The 20,021-nt window shown below is 41.7% G+C and overlaps 1 protein-coding gene across 7 annotated transcripts in view; it reads left to right on the forward strand.

The window, feature by feature from the left end:
* The first annotated feature begins 1,405 nt into the window (after positions 1-1,405).
* MTDH (metadherin) overlaps positions 1,406-20,021 on the forward strand; it is a 53,756-nt gene continuing 35,140 nt past the window's right edge. For 3 of the 7 annotated variants that reach the window (XM_019925088.3, XM_019925091.3, XM_033843272.2), the window contains exons 1-2: positions 1,407-2,116; positions 14,997-15,098. In XM_019925088.3, the coding sequence (XP_019780647.1) occupies positions 1,736-2,116; positions 14,997-15,098 (483 nt within the window). In that variant the 5' untranslated portion in view covers positions 1,407-1,735. Of the gene's footprint in view, positions 2,117-14,996; positions 15,099-20,021 lie in introns of all 7 variants that reach the window. The other 4 variants (XM_033843270.2, XM_033843273.2, XM_019925089.2 and 1 more) reach the window with 3 other exon arrangements.

The raw sequence follows: 20,021 nt of genomic DNA on the forward strand, positions 1-20,021 counted from the left end.
TGACAGGATTTTACATAATCAATACTTGCTAGGCTGCCAAAAGAACAGGCAAACCCAGCTACTATTATTGTATAATAGCTTAATTCATAAATCCACAGGTGCTAACCTAGAATCGGCAGTGGAACTTCTTAGGAAAGTCATCATCCTTCATGTCTGTGGAACCAAAACATAAATGTAGAATGATAAATCTACTTTCATAAACATAAGTGGAATTTGGAACTTTTTAGAGATGAAGTAGTTCCAATGACATCTTCTAAGTTTTGGCCTTGTAATTTACACAACCTTTAATTATAAGTCTGTATAAAGCTTCGCAAGAGTAGCAGTTTATTTTTATAATTTACCAATTAAATAATTACCAATTATTTACTTTCTATTCTTTGAGAAAGCCTGTTTTTAGTTCACTTAAGACACTTGCTTACATGCTAATTATCATTTAATGATAAAACACCAGTTTCCTTACAGGGAAATGTAACTTGAAAACCCTACGGCAGCCCCGAATACCATCTTTGTAACTGAGATCTGAAAATTCATTTCTTACTAACGCTACCCAGATATGGTCAACACAGCAAAAAAAAAACCCAGAATTCTGCAAACTCCTTTTGTGATCTTGCCCAAAAGCATAAAATAAAACGCAACAAGGAATCTACCTCTTCATGTAAAACACAATCCAGTATGCCTCTTATTTCTTATTAAAGCTACAAACGAGCAGGAAAAGAATACTGCCCACGGGCTTTCCAACTTTTGAATTCTGGCGACTAATACCAGCGAGAGCAAGAGCGAAGGAGAGAAACCACGTAAAAGCGCCCTACCCAGGCAGGCAAATGGTAGACACGCAAGGTGGGTAAGTTGGCCGTGAAGAGACAAACCCAATTTGTGAACTAAACCTACGCGCTCAGAGAAGAGTGACCGGTTTCAGACTCGGCTGAGCCCACCTGGAAGCATCTAGTTTCCGGTGACCCAGGGAGAAAAAGCCGCTTCCACCCCGACACCACTACCAGAAACAGAAGGGAGAAAAGAGAGCTACTAGGGCAATTTTGACCCAGACCCCGTGACCCGGTTCCTCACTCTTCGCCCTCTTCCACACCCCACAACCCCCAGGCTTCGCCGAGAGCCCCTCCCCTGGACTCATTCAAAGCGCCACGTCTCCTAGCTCCGGGCCACCAGCCATCCCGCAAAGACTTCCTCCGGTTAACCCCTCCCAGCCACCCGCCCAGAGTCACCGATCCCCAAGGCTCGGCGCCGCCACCAGGCCCGAAAGGGTCACCGCCAACTGCAGCCGCGGCGCGCTAGCTCTAACGGCTCCGGCCCCGCCCGGCCTCGCCCGCGCCCACGTGACACCCCACGCCCCGCCCATCGGCGTCCACGTGACCCGCTGCCCTGCTCCTAGTCTACGCTCGCTGCGTGGATCGCGGCCGGAGCCGCCATTGTTCCGCCGAGGGAGGACAGCGGGGCCTGGCCGTGGCGCGGAGACGCCGCTTAGCGGCCGCCGCTGGAGACACTCCCTCCCGCCGCCCCCCTCCTCCTGGCGGCGGCGGAGTGAGGCTGACGGGGGGCACTGGGAGCCCCCTGTCCTCCTGGCGGCGGCAGCGGCCGATCCCCGGCTCCGGCGCGAGGGGCGGCCGCAATGCGCTCGGCCTGAGGCGGTCCGGCCTGGCCTTACCTTGCTTCCCTTGACTGTTCCACGGCGTCTCTGCGCCCCGGCGTCATTCTGCGAGTGCCCCTGACGGGAGGGAAGATGGCTACACGGAGCTGGCTGGACGAGCTGGCCCAGCAGGCCGAGGAGGGCTCAGCCCGGCTGCAGGAAATGCTCTCGGTCGGCCTAGGCTTTCTGCGCACCGAATTGGGCCTCGACCTGGGGCTGGAGCCGAAACGGTACCCGGGCTGGGTGATCCTGGTGGGCATGGGCGCGCTCGGGCTCCTGCTGCTCTTCCTGCTCGGCTACGGCTGGGCCGCGGCTTGCGCCGGCGCCCGCAAGAAGCGGAGGAGCCCGCCTCGCAAGCGGGAGGAGGCGGCGGCCGCGCCGGGCCCGGCCGCTGACGACCTAGGCGTGCTGAAGAATCTCAGGAGCGAGGAGCAGAAGAAGAAGAACCGGAAGAAATTGCCGGAGAAGCCCAAAGTGAGTAGGGGAGGAGTGGCGGGAGAGTAGGGGCGAGGGGCCAGCGTGGAGCTCCTCGAGCTTGCGGGAGGCCAAACGCGAGCCGCCCCAGCCGGGAATGGAAAAGGAAAAGAGTGAGGTTAGTCGAGAGCCGGGACGCAGTCTCCCCAGGCGGAGGAGGTGATCGGTGGACACGTTTCTTGGAGAACGGTGGAAACTCAGGAAGCATGGGACCGGTGGGGAAGATGAGTGTAGAGGAAGGAAGTTAGACAGTGTGGGGTATGTTTAAATAGAAGCGCCCGGCGGTCAGGTCATTTTCGGGAACCTTGACCGCCGGAACGACATGCCAACGTCCCCGAGGCCTGCTGGGTCGGCTGCATGTGTGTGCGGAGGCTGATGGGACCTGACGGTGGGGAAGTTGTGGCAAGACTGCGCCGGGGAGGCAGAGCCTGGCTCAGGTCACACTGAGGTGGGGAGATACGGCGGCCTGCAGACTCCGGGGCTGACTCCAGGCTTAAAGGTACCCAGGTCTGGACGCGCTTCCATTTTAGTTGGGACTGTTGAAGGGAGACGGTGGCCCCCTCTCATTCCGGTGCCTGTGGCAAGTGGAGGCCGGACCTGGAGCAAGGCAAGAGGGGGGTCTGTTTTCTCGGGTACTCGGGGCTCCGGGGCCCCCCGAGAGAGCGCTCAGGCTAGTTCGGCGGAGCGGTGTGGGCGTTTTGAAATAGAGTAAAGGGATGACAGAGCAGAAAGGCGCAGGCTGCGCGAGGCGTTCCGGCACCGATTTACCGGGCCACGTGTGGAAATGCAGAGAGCATCACAGCTGTTTTAGCATGCCTTCGCGTTTCATTTCTGCGGCCTTTATGGCCATTTCCCCGCGGTTCTCCCATTGGAACGTTCATGGTTTTATTCATTTAAAAAAGAAAGTACCGTGCAGTTGAACAGGGTATGGAGGGTGTGCAAAATGAGAAGCAGCTCCTAACCTATTTTTATAGCCACTGGATTTAGCTCTTCCCTTTTTCAGTACGATAAAGTACAATACTGTGTGACCTGCGCTCTGATTTTTGCTGGATACTGAGAAGTATACAGCGAGAGTTAAAGTCAGGCATGGAAACTAATACAGGAGACAGATTCAAAAATAATTCTAAAATTTTGTAGACTGACAGGTGCTGTAGAGGTGTGAGCAGTATAAATGAGGGTTGGAGAGTGGGAGACTATTTGCATTGGAGGCATTTAGGCAAGTTATTGGAGGAAGTGAGATGTGAGTTGAAGCTAAAGTAATGAGAGTATGGTTGGTAACAGTACAAAGGATAAGGTTGTAGTAGAGATGTGACAGGTCACAGTTACTGCATTATTAGGTCTAGATTAGACTTGCTGATTAAGAGGATGCAAGATACATGCAAGACCTGGAAAAGGATACAACTTTGTCAGTGTGAATACCACCTTAGGTTAGGAAAAGAGAAAATACAAGTGACTTGGAACATAGGTAATTATATTTAAACTTGTAGAGAGTATCAAGGATTACCAGAAAGTAATGTTATGGTGGAAATAAAGAACCTGGCTCCAAGACAGGAAAGAACGTGATCTTGAAAAAAACACATACATAAATAAGCCTAGGACCAGTGTGGATGAAGCAGGGTGTGAAAATTTCAAAGCCCTGTTTGGGACGTCTGGAATTTCAGATAGACTTGGGTCAAGAGACAGGTGCTCCAAGAGCCCACATGAAGTGCATCACAACACTTGGATGACCCATCTGAAGAAGGAACACAGACAGGCTCCTTTGGAACTTGAGCTGTGAAATATGCTTATCAAACTTAGTACTTATTCCTTCTACTTTTCATTTGAGTTAAGGAAAGGGGAATGAATAAATAAATCCAGTATTATCTTTGGGGAGTGGAGAATGGGAAGACTAACGGAGTGGTTGAATGTTAATCACGTGAGAAAACGTATTTGCCTACCTAATGGTAAAGTTGTGTTGGAGAAGTTCATCAGCACAAAACTGGCTTTCAAATGTTTTTGCAACCTACAGTGAAAACATTTTACATTGCAATACCCCCCACACATATATCAAACTATTCTATTTGTTTTTCTTTAATAATATTTGTGACCCACTAAATTGGTTTCATATTTGATTATGAAGCGTGACCCAAAGTTAGAAAAACACTGCTTTATAGGGTTAAGAAATATAAGCTTCCATTTATTTAGTTAGTACTCATATGGTTTGCACTGTGCTAAATATTTACTTGGGGAAAAGCAGGATACTGCTTGCAAATTGAAGGCAGTAAAAAGGAAAACAATATTCATATGTCTCACAGTGAAGGAAATACAAAAGTAAAAGCTTAGTTTTTCCCCAGGGAGCTGCTTATTCCAGTTGTGGAAAAAGATATCAGAAAACCCTAGTGTGGGCCCAGGTGGCCAGGAAAAACCTTATCACAGAATTTGACTTTGAAAGTGGGGAGGAGCAGGATAGTGGGAGAGACTGAAGAAACAGCAATGGCTCAGGGGAGGAAGACTTAACTCTGTCAGCCTGGCAGGAATTAGGACCTCTAAATTTGAGTAAGGCATTTAACCATGCTCCGATTAGCTTATCTTGTTTATAAATTGAAGATCTTAGTTGAGTTAAAACACTGCAGGATTCCTCAGCGTGTTAACCCTAACTACTTGCAATAGACTTACTTTGGGGGTTTTTTTGGTCGTGCCACACGGCCTGTGGGATCCTAGTTCCCTGACCAGGGATCCAACCAGCGTCCCCTGCATTCGAAGCATGGAGGCTTAACCACTGGAGCACTAGGGAAGTCCCTGCAATAGAGTTACTTCGAATGCTTGTTAAATGGTGTAGATTCCTGAGTCCTACTACATATCTTGTAAATTCAGAATCTGTGGAACTGGGTTCAGGGAATCTGCATTTTTAACAAGCTCCCTTGCCTATGAGTTTGAATATCATTCCCTGCAATAGGGCCGTAAGATCCATAGTATAAGAGAGATTTCTAAATGGAGTCATGTTTAATCTTATGATCCATCTTTTATTACTACATCATTCTGATAAACATTTTAAGATATACTTAATTCTGATTCAAGTGGAATCAGTGATGTCAACTACTGCAGTTTTTTAAAAGGACATTCCATATTTGTTTAAATATTTTATTTTCGTCCTTTCAGTCCATCCTTTTTAGTTTTCTCTTAAATCATTCCAAATTTTACAACTCGAATTTTCAAAATTTGTTTCTAGTTGCCTTCTTTTATTTGTAGAATAGATGTTGTTTAGCTTTTTAAAATCTATTCATAAGCATTTTTTTTAATTCTTATATCAGTTTGCTTTTTATCCCCTAATTTCTTGCCATAAGTTTTGGGGGGCATGAATTGCAGTTTGTTCCCCTGTTAAAAGTGAAGGGAGTGATGAAGGGGGCAGCACTTTTCACTGGGCTTAGCTCTTGGCATTTTTGGAAATCATTGTTTTCATACATGTATTTTTCATGACACCTAGTTCATTGTGAGTGTTAAATAGGCACTCAGTAAATATTTTTTGCTTGACTTAATCTGTGCAGTGATATGGATGGATGTAAGATCTCAGATAACTGATCTTTAACAATTGTTGCTTTGAATTTCAACTGGAAGCAGGTAACCAAGATCATCGTCAAAGAAAACTCATTTTAGTGGACAAGTTTTTTTCATATTAGTTTAGGAATTTTCATAAAGATTTGCCATAGTGCGATTGTTAATATCTATAAGCTCAGTAAATAAAAGAGTAGTGTTTTGTCTTGTTTGCTACTGTATAACCTTGCACGGTGCTGGCAGTCAATAAGTAATTATTGAATGCATAATATAGTAAGATGTCCCACCAAAGTATTTATGCAACATACTCCTATTTTTCATGCCTAGTAAATTCCATGTGAGCCACCTTTTTATTTTTACAGTGGAAAATGGCTGTGTTTGCCTCATCTGGCTACAATTTTGTAAGGTCCATCTTTCTACAGCCAATAAATCATTCTAATAGTATGCTGTGTCTTTTGTAGTCATTACTTCTTTTCCAGTTTCACTGCCACTGCCCTGCTTTTGGACTTTATTACCTTTTGCTTAGGCTGTCCTAAGCATCCTAACTGGTTTTCCTGTTTCCAGTCCCTTTGTTGCCAATCCTTTCTACGCACTCATGCCAGCTAAATCTTTTAAAGCCCAGTTCTGATCATGTGACTTTCAAGTTCACATCTTTTCAGTAGTTCCTCAGCACCTGCTGAATAAGATCCAGTGACATGGCACTCAAGCCTTTTCATGATCTAACCCCATCTTAGATTTATCTCATACCATTACCCCTAAGACATTACCATTAGCTAGACGTCAGTGTCTCTTTATTCATATTATCTTTTTCTATTCATATTATTTTTTTCTAAAAGGCCTGTTTTTTCTGTATCTCTACCAATTTCTACCTATCCTTCAAGGCCCAGCTACATTGCTGCCTTTACTATAAAGCCTTCTCTAGCTCTCCAGCTAGAGTTAGTCTCTCTTTTTTTATGTTTATTTTATATTTTTTATGAGCTGAAACAAGAAGGCAGAGCATTGCCTGGGAATGTGCTTGTAGGATGACTCAGATCTTTTCACAGCTATGTGCATGCCCAAGAATGACAAGTATTGATTTTGGGGTTAGAAATAAATTTTAGTGAGTAAGCAAATTTCCAATATGGAATCTTCAGATAGTGGTGATCAACTGTTTATTTGCCTGTGTCTGTAACTGGACTATTCCTCTCATCTCCAAAACCTCATGTCTAGATGTACACTGAATTTCTTCAATTAGAAACCTGATGTTTGTCTCAAAAACTTTAACATCGCCAGAACAGGGCTTATAATTCCCTGCCCTCTCCCAGTCTTCCCCATTTCTATAAATGGTAAATGACTCTGCCATTCCTTCAGTCATACAAGCCAAAAATCTAAGAATCGTTCTTGGTTCTTCTCTTTTCCTTACCTCCTCATCTTCACCTCATATCCTAATCCTTCAGCAAGTACCATCAGTTTTATCTCCAAAACATATATTTAGTCCAGCTATTATCACCTTAACTCACTTGTACAGCAGTAGCTCCTGTTGGCTGCCCCCAGTGCTTCCTCGACACCCTAGTAAGGAGTCTTTTTAGAAACAAGTCACAGGGGCTTCCCTGGTGGCGCAGTGGTTGAGAGTCCGCCTGCCGATGCAGGGGACACGGGTTCGTGCCCTGGTCCGGGAAGAGCCCACATGCCGTGGAGCGGCTGGGCCCGTGAGCCATGGCCTCTGAGCCTGCGCGTCCGGAGCCTGTGCTCCGCAACGGGAGAGGCCACAACAGTGAGAGGCCCGTGTACCGCTAAAAAAAAAAAACCACAATCTTGTCTAAAACGAACATTTCAGTAGCTTTTGCATTTAAAATCTAAACTTCTTTCCTATATGGCCCAACACCTCTTTTTCCTAAGCAGTTTTGAGTTGGTTTCCTCTCATTTGCTACCTTCACCTATAGTAATCTTTTTCAGTTCTTCAAACTCTCACAACCCAGTACCTTTACATGAGCTGTTATTAACACTTCTGGAACCATCTTGACCCCACTGTTCTAATCAGCCTTTAGATCTCACTTTTAAAACTCACCTTCCCAGAAAATGCTTTCCTGATCACCCTATTTGAAATAGGCATCCCCTTTTATTTTCTGTCTTAACCTCTTATATGTGTTTCCTTTATTGTAGTTTGTAAATTGTCTAGTAACTTATTCATTTACTTTTGCTCAGGGTCTTTTCTCTCCACTAGATTATAAGCCTTGATATGGGATAGCAAGCAGTGACTGGCATATAACAGCCTTTGATAATTATTTGTTAAACTAAATGCTGAATGAAGTATCTAAAATGACATCTCACTGTTTAGTTGAATAATCTAAACTGTTACGGGGCTAAATAAATTTGTCTTTTAAGATATTCTCAATAGAATTATGTCTTTTATTCATAGGTGGTAGTTTTGCCATGTCATCCCAGGTATTACTAAAGTTACGTGTCATCTACAGGGTTTTCTTTTTCCCTTTAAGTCACTAGTCCCCTTAGTTTTAACTCTTAGAAGAATACTCATTTGATTTAAAAATCTTGAGTGATAGGTAAAACAAACATTCCTGATTTTACCAAAAGGAATCTTGAGTTTCAGAGAGATTAAGTGACTTATTCAAGGTCATAGAGCAAAGGCATTTCAAAGGCAAAACAATATCCTGATTTCTAGTCTAAGAACTCACTGTTATTTCCATTATACCTCTCTGATTTTTTTTTAACCTCCCATTTTGATAGCATGTTCCAGGATATTATATTGCATTCAGAGAACAAATCTAATTTTCTCAGTGAATTACTTTATTGCTTTTAAATTTTACTTTTAGAATCAGAAGTTTCTGCTGAAAATTATAATGACCTTTACAGAATCTCCAGAATTTTGCCTCTATTTGTTTGGTTACATGACAGGACTTTTTCATCCTGTCATTTTCTTCTGCCAGAGGCCTTGCAGAAAAGACCTTCAATAGTTCTGACAGAAAAGACCTTAAATAGTCATGCTCATCTTAAATACCAAGAGCAGCAATAAACCCTCCGAACACTTGTTTTTGTTGCACTTTGGCTTTATTGAGGAATGTACTACTTCTCAAGGTTGTGAGAGCCTTGAAAACATTTTTAAATGATTGTTACTATTATTACTATTCAAACAAAATCATAGGATCTCTGTGAGGAGTTGGTGTTATCTGACCAGTTTTATTTGGCCGCGCCGCACGGCTTGTGGGATCCTAGTTCCCCGACCAGGGATTGAACCCGGCCCTTGGCAGTGAAAGCACCGAGTCCTAACCACTGGATCACCTGGGAATTCCTCTCCAGTTTTTAAATTTACTCTGTTTTCTTTCCAGCTATGCTAGTGGTTTTCACACTGTTCCACAGAATGCCAGTATTCCAGAACGCATCCATCAGGATCTGAGAAAGAATTACGTGGATATGTGTCTGCTGTATCACCTGTAATCCTTATCTCAGTACCCATCTGACATAAAGCCTTGAAAACCAAAGCTGTATTTACCGTTTCAGAAATCATCTTTAGAATAATTTGGCCATGTGATAGGTATTGAATGTCATCTCTCTAACCTATAAAAGTAGCCCTGAGCATCCCAGATGCAGTCAACAAAGAGATGTTTTGAAATCCCTGAAGAGGATTTAGTTTTGGCTAGCTGTTGAGAAGGCACAAGGATCTTTACCCTAAAGGAAATAACTCAGGATATATAGCAAGATTTTGCAAATTTGATTTATAGGCCATATTTGTAAGATTATCCTCTTAGTTTTTAGGAGTTTAAAATTGGGGGTGAATTTAAAAATAAGTTGGTAAATTACTGTGACTGAAGCTGTAGTTTATGTGTATGTTTAGTTTACGTAATTGATATGTGCACAACATTTGGCAGGAAAAAACACACAATTTGTGTTTTCACATAAATGACAAGAAATTATTCTATCTTGAATATGTATCAGCATTCTTCACAACTAAAACTAAGAAACTGACAAAGACTTAGTCTTGTCCGTTAAATGAGATAATGCATGTGCTTGGCACATGGCAAATACTTGGAAATTATTAGATCTATCAGCTAAAGATGATATCTCTTGAATTTCCATGATGTCTTGCCTTTATTTTTTTTTATCATGGACATAATATGTAGTCTTATGCTTCCTGTATGCTCAGTATAATTTCCAGCTAAGAAAATTAAGACTCCGGTGAAGTAGTAACTTGTCCAGGGTGATAGACATTCGGGATTCAACCGTGGTCTCAGCTTGCCTTCAAAACTCATACTCTTCTCCTTAAAGAGGCTGGGGAATGGGGCCGGGTGGAGGGCGGGGCGGGGGGAGGCAGAGTACATCTTTTGTCTGTTATTTTATGTGGACTTTTTTTTTTTTTTTTTTTTTTTTTTGCCGTACGTGGGCCCCTCACTGTTGTGGCCTCTCCGGTTGCGGAGCACAGGCTCCGGACGCGCAGGCTCAGCGGCCATGACTCACGGGCCCAGCCGCTCCGCGGCATGTGGGATCCTCCCGGACTGGGGCACGAACCCGTGTCCCTTGCATCGGCAGGCGGACTGTCAACCACTGTGCCACCAGGGAAGCCCTGTCTGTTATTTTAGTGTGCGCTATTGTATACCTGTGTTCTTCCTTTGCTTTGGTCGAAGCTTCTCAAGGGCAGGAATCGTGCCTCACTTGTCTTTGTTTCAAGGTTTTAAGGGTTCTGCATATTACTCTACTGAGTTCACTTACTGGATATTGAGTGAATGAACATGAATGATTATTGTGTAATTTTTTTAGAAAACAGTGAAACTGTAAGCAGCTTTTTAAAAAAGAAAGATAGTATGACATGTCTCTAGAGCAAGCCTGGACTATTTTTAGCCTCTGAGAGGATACATTTACTCATCATTTGTATTCTGTTAACTTCCCAAAAGAATTTGTGTCTGGAGCATTGGGCCCATTGGATACATGTACAGTTTGTTAGCTGTCTTGACCACCAGGACTTAACGTTTATTTTGAGCTTGCTAGTATGAAAAATGACTTGAGTGCTGGAACATGGGATGAGGTTATGGGTCATCATAGCTTTGGAGAGGAAAGGATATTGAAGGAGAGAAACTGTTTCTTGAGCAAGTAAAGTATGCTTCCACATGTTTTCTCATTTACTGTCACTTTAACAAGTTACATAAGACAAGTTACATATTTTCTTCATATTTACAGATGATGAAGTTGAGGGTTAAGTCAAGGAAAATGCTTAAAGTCACAGTGATTAAATATGGAAGTTGGGCCTTAATCCCAGGTTGTCCATTCCAAAGCCCGTAGTCTTTTCATATTTCACTTTTTTTTTTGGTAGTTAGTAGACTGCCCTTCTAGTTTCTAAACTTAAGAAGTGGACTTCCCTGGTGGTGCGGTGGTTAAGAATCCACCTGCCAGTGCAGGGAACATGGGTTCGGGAAGATCCCACATTTCGCAGAGCAACTAAGCTCATGTGCCACAACTACTGAGCCTGCGCTCTAGAGCTCACAGGCCACAACTGTTGAGCCCACGAGCCACAACTGCTGAGCCCGCAAGCCACAACTGCTGAAGCCCAGGCGCCTAGAGCCCATGCTCCACAACAAGAGAAGCCACTGCAGTGAGAAGCCCACACACTGCAACAAAGAGTAGCCCCCACTTGCTGCAACTAGAGAAAGCCCACACGCAGCAATGAAGACCCAATACAGCCAAAACTAAATAAAATAATTTTTTTTTTTTTTTTTGCGGTACGCGGGCCCCTCACCGCTGTGGCCTCTACCATTGCGGAGCACAGGCTCCGGACGCGCAGGCTCAGTGGCCATGGCTCACGGGCCCAGCCGCTCCGCGGCATGTGGGATCCTCCCGGACCGGGACACGAACCCGTGTCCCCTGCATCAGCAGGTGGACTCTCAACCACTGCGCCACCAGGGAAGCCCCTAAAATAAATTTTTTTAAAAAATTAAAAAATAAATAAATAAACTTAAGAAGTTTCCAAGTAATTTGAAGTCATGGTTTTTCCATTTCGTAGCTAAAAATAAAATTTATATAACTAAGTGGAAATAGGATTCTAAATGCTTTCATTTTAGAAGTGTCAAATGTTAAACCTTGTATATGCTTACCTTAGCTATAGATTCTTCTGCAATTTAGAATCAGTTTAACAGATATATAAAGGCCACTCAAATGGAGTAGAAGTCTATTATTAAGCATATCTTCTTATTCTGAACCTTAAAACTCTCAGAGGGCAGATTCCTTTCATATGTCCTTGACCCTGAGGTCCCTATGTGATGCCTTGTACTTAATTACTTAATAAATGTTTATGAAATTAGTAAATTGGAGATTGACTAATGTGAAGAATTTTATTGAGTAGTTATCAAATAAGACCCTGTTCCCCTGCTGTGTGGCCCCCTCCTCCATTTTATTTTCCTGATTGTCAGCTAGGTGTCTTCATTCTGCCTTATCACCCTCCCAACACACACACACGTTCTTTTGTGAATGTATTTTTTAAAAGGATCTGGGATGGGAGTTGAGGAAATGTTTAATAACAAGGCTGACATGGCATTATCTACAAGTTTATCCATGTAAAGAATGATTATATCATTTTTCTGTTACTGGTTGATTTTCACCAAATTTGAAGGACATTTTGGGGTGGTCTAATTTAAGATATAGATTGCATGCTGTATATAAAATTAACTTTGGTTGGCCCTGGAGGGGAACACCTCAGAATTTTCCAGAGAATTTTAAACCGGGGTACAGCAAGAGGCCCATGTAATTCTAACCTGTAGAAACAGCACCATATATATTATAAAGTCTCTATGATCAGAGAAGATACTTTCATGTAAAACCCAGCATGGAAGTCATATTGGATTTGAAGTGTTAGTTTGCGATTAGTTCTTTTCACGTGAGCAGATCTACATAATATGCTTCCATTTAGGGATTTGCTAATTTAAATGTGGTTAATGCTTTACCAGGACAAGGCTTCCTTGACCAGCTAGTAGAGATCAGATTAGTGCTGTTGATAGGTAAGGAGAGGCACAACCATCAAAGTGTATCCTCTTTTCCTGCTACCTAAGAATGCTGTTGACTTTTCCCTTGGGATAGGGGGCTTATTATTTCATGGTGTCAGGCATTTGTGGGGAGCTGTTGGTGACTTACGGAACCCCAATAGTTATGAGACCTATATAAAGCCCAAAAGTTAGTGGAAAATTGGGAAATCTGCATAGGCCAGAGCTGCAGTTCTAGCCGCTACATAAGTTGTTGCAAAGAAGGAAGTAAAATTGGCACAGGTTGGAATGTGGGACCACCTTTGGCTTGCTGATCATTGCAGAGCCTATGAAATGGAGACTGAGTGTTCCTCTGCTGGTCACTGATTGAGGACTTCAGACTTTGTATTTGTCCAGAAGGAAAGATTTTTTCATCTTTCATTTGGGAGGCTCTATCAGCATTGTTTGCAGTTGTCTCAAAGGAATTGCATTGAACTTTTTAGCGGTTTTTAAGATAGTTTTTAACCACTTAATTTCACCTTTTTACAGTTACTATATAAATTAAAATGACTCAATTTAGTCATTTACATGAGTAAAATGGAGGTATCATATAAGTGACTATGATAGTTTGCTGAAGGGATTAGTTAAATGAAGTTTCATAGATGTGAGGCTTGTGAGCTGCCACGTGAAGAGAGGGAAACTGTGGACTTAGAGCTGTAAGATTGGTCAGTTGGAGTAAAGCTTACATGGAAAGGTGAGGATGACCCCAGAAAATCAGAAAAAGTAACTTTGACTAGTCTGAAATAAGAAATGGCATACGAGAACTGACAAGTAAGATGGTGATACGGGAAAGTAGAATTAAATAAAGTTTTATGTTCCTGGTGTGGATATGGCTCTAAGCCCAAATTCCTTTCTGGGGTTTCTGACCTTTCTCAATGCATTGTCTCCTCCACCCCTCCCTGCCCCCCCATATACATAAACACAGAGAAATGAGAAGAGACAGCATTGTGGCAAAACAGCCCAGAGCAAAGAAAACCAAACCGAGAGTGAGGACACTTGGTTTCAACATTAGCTGTCTGACTTTACCAAGTTGCTTAAGACTCAGCATATTAAATTTGAGTTAATTAGGAATTTAATCAGCTAAAAGACAGCTTTTGTTTGGATTTTTCTGCCATAAATCTTTGGGAAGCCTGCAGATTGGGTTTTGGAATATTAATGGTTTCGCTTTCCAACTGCATATCCCTGATAATTTTGCACAAATGCAGGTAATGTCACATTAGAAAAACTTTGAACATTCATACTGTTTTTGTTACTATAACTCCGCTGTAATAAGTAATCTGGTGGAAATCTGTTCTGCAAGAAGTAGAAATAAAGCAATTTAAACTAGTATATTGATTTACTAACTTACTGTGTTGAATATGAGAAGAATGGGCAAGTGAAAAGTAGTAGTAAGATCCAGAAAGAAGAGGTTAGAAATACAGATACCTGGGAGATACCTGGGCCCTTTTCTTCAAAGTTCTGAATCTAAGTATATTTCTGGTGATGGGGCTCAGAAATGCTTCATTTAAAAAAAAAAAAACCCAAACTGGTGATTCTGATTAAAAGCCAGAATTGGTGTTCAGAGACTTAATTCTACTCATGAACACCTCTAAGTGCTGTCATTTTATTTTGGGGTTGTTAGGAAAACTGAGGTAGCCTTTTTATGTGGCAGTGGGTTAGTAAAGCTTCTTAATCCTAGAATAGTAGAGCTATTAGATTGTAAGATTACAGGGGACATTAGCGATTATCTAATACAGAGACCAACAAACTGTGGTCCATGGACCAAATCTGGCCCTCCACCTGTGTTTGTAAAGTTTTTTGTAACACAGAGGTACTCATTCCTTTATATATCATCTATGGCTGCTTTTGTGCTACAGTAGCAGAGTTTTGTAGTTGCAACAGAGACTCCATAGCTCACAAAGCCTAAAATATTTTCTGTCTGGCCCTTTACCAAAAAAAGTTTGTGGACTTTTGAATAGATCAGACCTATCACTTTTATAGATGTAGAAAAAACCTCAAAGATAACGAGTGAAATACTCTGAGATTACACAGCCAATTGGTGGTCAGAGTGCAAAGACAATTTAGTTCTTTTTCCTGCTTCCATTCCACTATTTTTTGTTGGAGGTACTGATGCCTGGGTGAAATCAGAAAATAAATTTGTGGTACAGTTTTGCTTATAAGTTCATTCTTTATTATATTACAAGATGTAGTTCCTAGGGACAATAGTCTTAGATAACACAGCTGTACAAAAATCTTTTTAATTTGGGTCGGGGGTAGAATTTGATTGTTGTATATTCTGTGTCCTGAGTACAAATCTTTGATTTGCTCTGCCAAGCAGTTTGATAACAGAATCCATTATTGTTGCTGTGCAGCCAAACGGACGGACCATCGAAGTGGCTGAGGAAGAGGTCGTCCGAACTCCTCGGAGTGCAGCAGCTAAGCAGCCATTAGAGACACACAAGAAAAATGAAAAGGTCAGTTGGGAGCATGTGAAATTATATGCAAGGCTCTTAATAAAGAGAGTGACATATAAAATGTTACATGTACACCCCCATTTAAGGAAAGCTAAAAATCTGAATTTATCATAGCGATGGATGGGTGGTGGAGGTTTAAGTAAGTTGGTTTTGTTTGTTTGTTTGTTAAGGAGGGATGTATCACCAAGTATTTTAAACATTGCTGTGACATTATTAAGTTTTCATTTTGCCAGGAACAATTTATTCATGACTTGAACATCTTTTATATGAGTAAGGTTCCAGATATGTAACATACCTCTTATTGGAAAACAAAATTGTGATACCTTTGTTAATAGTGCACTTTTGGCATGGAAAGCTTGGCAAAATTGTTCTATGGTATTAAGTGTTAATGTAGATTTCTATTGTGACAGCGACATAATCATCTACTTACTAGATACAATTTGAATTTGTTTAACAAAGGAAAATATTCTGTACTCAGGTCATTATTAAAAGGTTTGGATGTACACTCTTAAATTTTCAAGTAAGACAATCTATTATACCTCGTTAATGGTACATTCCTGGGGTTTTATTCATTTTCCAGTTGCCAGTGTTAGAACCATCCCGTTTTTATTTGACTTAATTTAGTTTGTAAGTAGGCAAAATGTACAAGACTCTGTTAACAGTGGTACCTCCTGCTGTGGGCGAGAGACTTTTTATTTAATTCTTTTTGGTACATTAAAAGTTGCAACCTCCCCCCCCCCCTTTTTTTTTAACCCTTGCATGCATAGCTCCTTTTCAGGGAAAACGAACAAAAAACCACAGGTAGGTAAGTGGTTTCTAGGAAACAAGGTGCCACAACTCCAGCCCTGTAGAGTAGTGGTGTGAAGTGGTTGGTACAGTTTCTTAATGCTCATAATTTCAAAATACCACTGAAGAACTGGTGAGATCAATTCTGCCCTGTAACCCGGTGAAATTGGTCTAGGGCCAAGACAGCTGCAGGTAGGATGGCTTAAAATGAAGGATGGTTGTGGGAAAGAATTAAATATATGTCTGACTTTGCCTTTGGCAGAAAAATAAATAGTAAATTACTTTTATTAACAAATAAGCATACAATTTAGGGATTGTGAATTTACACTGTGAATAGTTTATATGCTTAATGTAGATGTATACTTCTCCCATCTAGTGTTTCCTTGTTCCTGGGCTTTCTCTCTACTAGTGAGCATTTTATACTTAACTCCTGCTTCCACTCCCTGAATTATCCTGAAAAATCTGTAGTTGGAATAATTAATCAACTACCATTCATCTCTGATTGATTAATTATATATAGATTGTATGTATCAGGATGTAAAACCATAGTTTAAAGTTTTAAATCATTCTGAAATCTCTTATGCTAGGAAGTAATTATAATGGTTGACATTTGTTAAGTATCTAAAACATGGCAGGCACTGTGCAAGGTGAGGTCTGTGTATATATCGTACATATTTACTTCGTACATAATTATTTAATTATAAGTGAATATATTTACTTATAGTAGGGACAACTTATTGAGCACTTACTGGGTGTACTTTTAAGACTTTATAGAATATTTATACATGTTACTTTAATTATCCTTGCAAGAATGCTGAGGAGTTGGTATCATATCTTACAAATAAGAAACGTGAGGCTTAAGTTACCTAAGCTTTTAAAAGTACAGTCAGTTCTAACCTAGACTAACCTGACTCCAAACCTGACTCCAAAGTCTGTGCTTTTTTACTGCTCTGTATTATTTCTGGTCCTTTCAAAAACTCTTCCAGGCAAATAGCATTAGTCCCATTTACAGATAAGGGCTCTGAAGCATAGAGGGATTGTGTGATTTCTCTAAGTTCATACGTAGTTTCTGAACTGGGATTTGAACCCAGCTCATTCTGATGCCAAAGCCCATGCGCTGTTTAATCACTTGACAGAACCACCTCCTTTCAGTTGCGTTGCTTTTTTAGTGCAAGGCTTCTACCTTTGGTTTGTCGCCTATTTGATTTGACTTTTTGCATAATAATAAATGCTACCACTCACGCTTAATGTTTCTTTTCGCAATCCTACATCTTGAATTTATGCTTTTTAACTTGGTTCAGTCCAGGTGACTCTCATTTCAGTTAACTTTTTATGCTATTGTGCTGTATGCTTTTGTGTGTTTTAAATATGTGGTGGTTTTTTTTAAGACTTCTTACTGTCTTTTTTCGTAAATAAACATCTTACGTCTACTTATGCACCTAAATATATATTATCATGTATTTGTTTTCCTCTCAGAGCCACATTAGGCACTTTAAGAAATACGGTTTGCCCGTAAAGCAGTTGCACTCTATGCAGTGATTTTTTTTTTTTTTTTTTTTTTTTGGCGGTACGCAGGCCTCCCACTGTTGTGGCCTCTCCCGTTGCGGAGCACAGGCTCCGGACGCGCAGGCTCAGCAGCCATGGCTCATGGGCCCAGCCGCTCCATGGCATGTGGGATCCTCCCGGACCGGGGCATGAACTCGTGTCCCCTGCATCGGCAGGCGGACTCTCAACCACTGTGCCACCAGGGAAGCCCATATGCAGTGATATTGAATACCTTGTCCTGTCACTTGAGTAAGCCTTATAGATAAAACTGTCTAAAAACCGTATATGACAAGAGCTATAGATATTGGGTCTGTAAAGCAAGTTAAGCTACCAGGTCCATTTGGATATGAAGGTTAATGCTTCATTGACGCTAGTGTCTAGTAGAGTATACATTGGATCATTAGCCAGGCTGAATGCATTGTGCTATTTGATGATGAAGAGAATAAGGAGAAATGTAAGATGTACTTACCCTCAGAGAGATTACAGTCTAGTTAATGAAAGGCAAGCATAAGATAAGATACCAGGTAACATGCGGCCTTGACTGCCAGGTATTCAGAGAAGTAAGATTATCCTATTTGGGTAGCCAGAAAAGATTGACTTAATTGGACTCTTGAGGATGGGGATGGTATTTCAGTGAGTAGTAGAAGTGGGGAGGCCAATTTTGGCAGGGGAGAGAAACAAATGAATACAGTCAGTCATTGTTCAGCTGAAATAAAACAACATATTCAGACTCAAGGGAAAGCCCTAGACAGGTTTGACTGGTCTGGATGGGGTGGGGTATGATAAAAACTTAGATATGCTCAGCTGGCAGCAACATTTGTGATTAACAAATCAGCATTGCATCTGTGATTGTAAAGGTCTGAATTAAGATAGAAGTGTAAAGATGGTTAGTAAGAAAAATAGCAAAAGCAAAAACGTATAAAATTTGGTCACCATCAGGTTGTTTTAGACAAAGTCAGTGGTGTCCTACTGAAATATTCATTATAAATATTAACAAGTTCTTACATTTTCGTGATGCTACACAGAGTACAAAATGTTCTCACATCTCTTAATCCTAATGTACAGGGAGGAGGGTAGTATCATTTTTTTTATACAGCTCATTGAAAAGAGTTTAATGAATTGCCCAGGATCACATAGCTAGTAAGTAATGCTCTCTCAATTTCTTTGAGGTAGCAGTTCCCAAAGTATGGTCCGTGGACCCCTGTGAAGGTGTTCCAGGGACCTTTTTGTTGGGTCCCAGAAGACAAAACTGTTTTCAGAATAATTAAGACATTGTTTGTCTTTTCCACTGTGTTAATATTTGCATTAATGGTGCAAAAGCAGTAGTGAGTAAAACTACTGACGCCTTAGTACAAATAAAGGCAGTGACACCAAGCTACTTGTAGTTGAATTCTTTACTGCAATCCACTTACTTGGGGAAAAAAAAGGAAAAAAAAATAAAAAAGCTAATTCCACTTAAGAGTATCCTTGATGAATCTGAAAAAATGATCATTATTCATTTTATTAAATCTTGACTTCTGAATACATGCCGTTTAATTATTCTGTATGATGAAATAGGAACTATGCATAAAGTATGCTCTATACTGAAAAACAGTGGTTGCCTTGAGGAAAAACACCTGTGCAGTTGAGTTGCAAGCTGGACTAGCCACTTATTTCTTGTTACTCCATTTTTACTTGAGAGAACAACTGATAGACCATGGTTATTTAGAGTTGGGTATTTGTAGACATTTTCTCAAAAATAATCAAGACAGTTCAAGGAAAACAACTGATAGTACTGTTGCAAATGATAAAATGATTTGTTGCCAAGTGAAAATTAGAAATTTGGAAAATTTGTGTCTACCACCATGAGCTTGACAACATCCCAGAACTTAATGAATTTCTGATGAGATCAGCAGTGATGTTAACAAATGTGTTGGGTTTTTTTTAATATTGTATATAATGGATCGGGGTTTTTTGTTTCTTTGTTTGTTTTTATCTGTTTGGTTGCACCAGGTCTTAGTTGCAGCAGGCGGGCTCCTTAGTTGCAGCTCAAGGGCTCCTTAGTGGCAGCTCGCCGGCTCCTTAGTTGTGGCATGAGAAATCTTAGTTGGGGCATGCATGTGGGATCTAGTTCCCTGACCAGGGATCGAACCCAGGCCCCCTGCATTGGGAGCGCACAGTCTTAACCACTGGGAGACCACCAGGGAAGTCCCCAGAATGTTTTTTGTTTTGGGGGTTTTTTTAATAAATTTTATTTATTTATGTATATATGTATGTATTGGCCACGTTGGATCTTCCTTGCTGCGCGCGGGCTTTCTCTAGTTGTGGCGAGCAGGGGCTACTCTTCGTTGTGGTGCGCAGGCTTCTCATTGAGGTGGCTTCTTTTGTTGCGGAGCACACGCTCTAGGCGCGCAGGCTTCAGTAGTTGTGACGCGGCAGGCTCAGTAGTTGTGGCTCATGGGCTCTAGAGCGCAGGCTCAGTAGTTGTGGTGCACGGGCTTAGTTGCTCCCCGGCATGTGGGATCTTCCCGGACCAGGGCTCGAACCCGTGTCTCCTGCATTGGCAGGCAGATTCTTAACCACTGTGCCATCAGGGAAGCCCCCCAGAATGTT

This window comes from Tursiops truncatus, chromosome 17, assembly GCF_011762595.2.
Source record: "Tursiops truncatus isolate mTurTru1 chromosome 17, mTurTru1.mat.Y, whole genome shotgun sequence".
In the NCBI taxonomy this organism is placed as follows: domain Eukaryota; kingdom Metazoa; phylum Chordata; class Mammalia; order Artiodactyla; family Delphinidae; genus Tursiops; species Tursiops truncatus.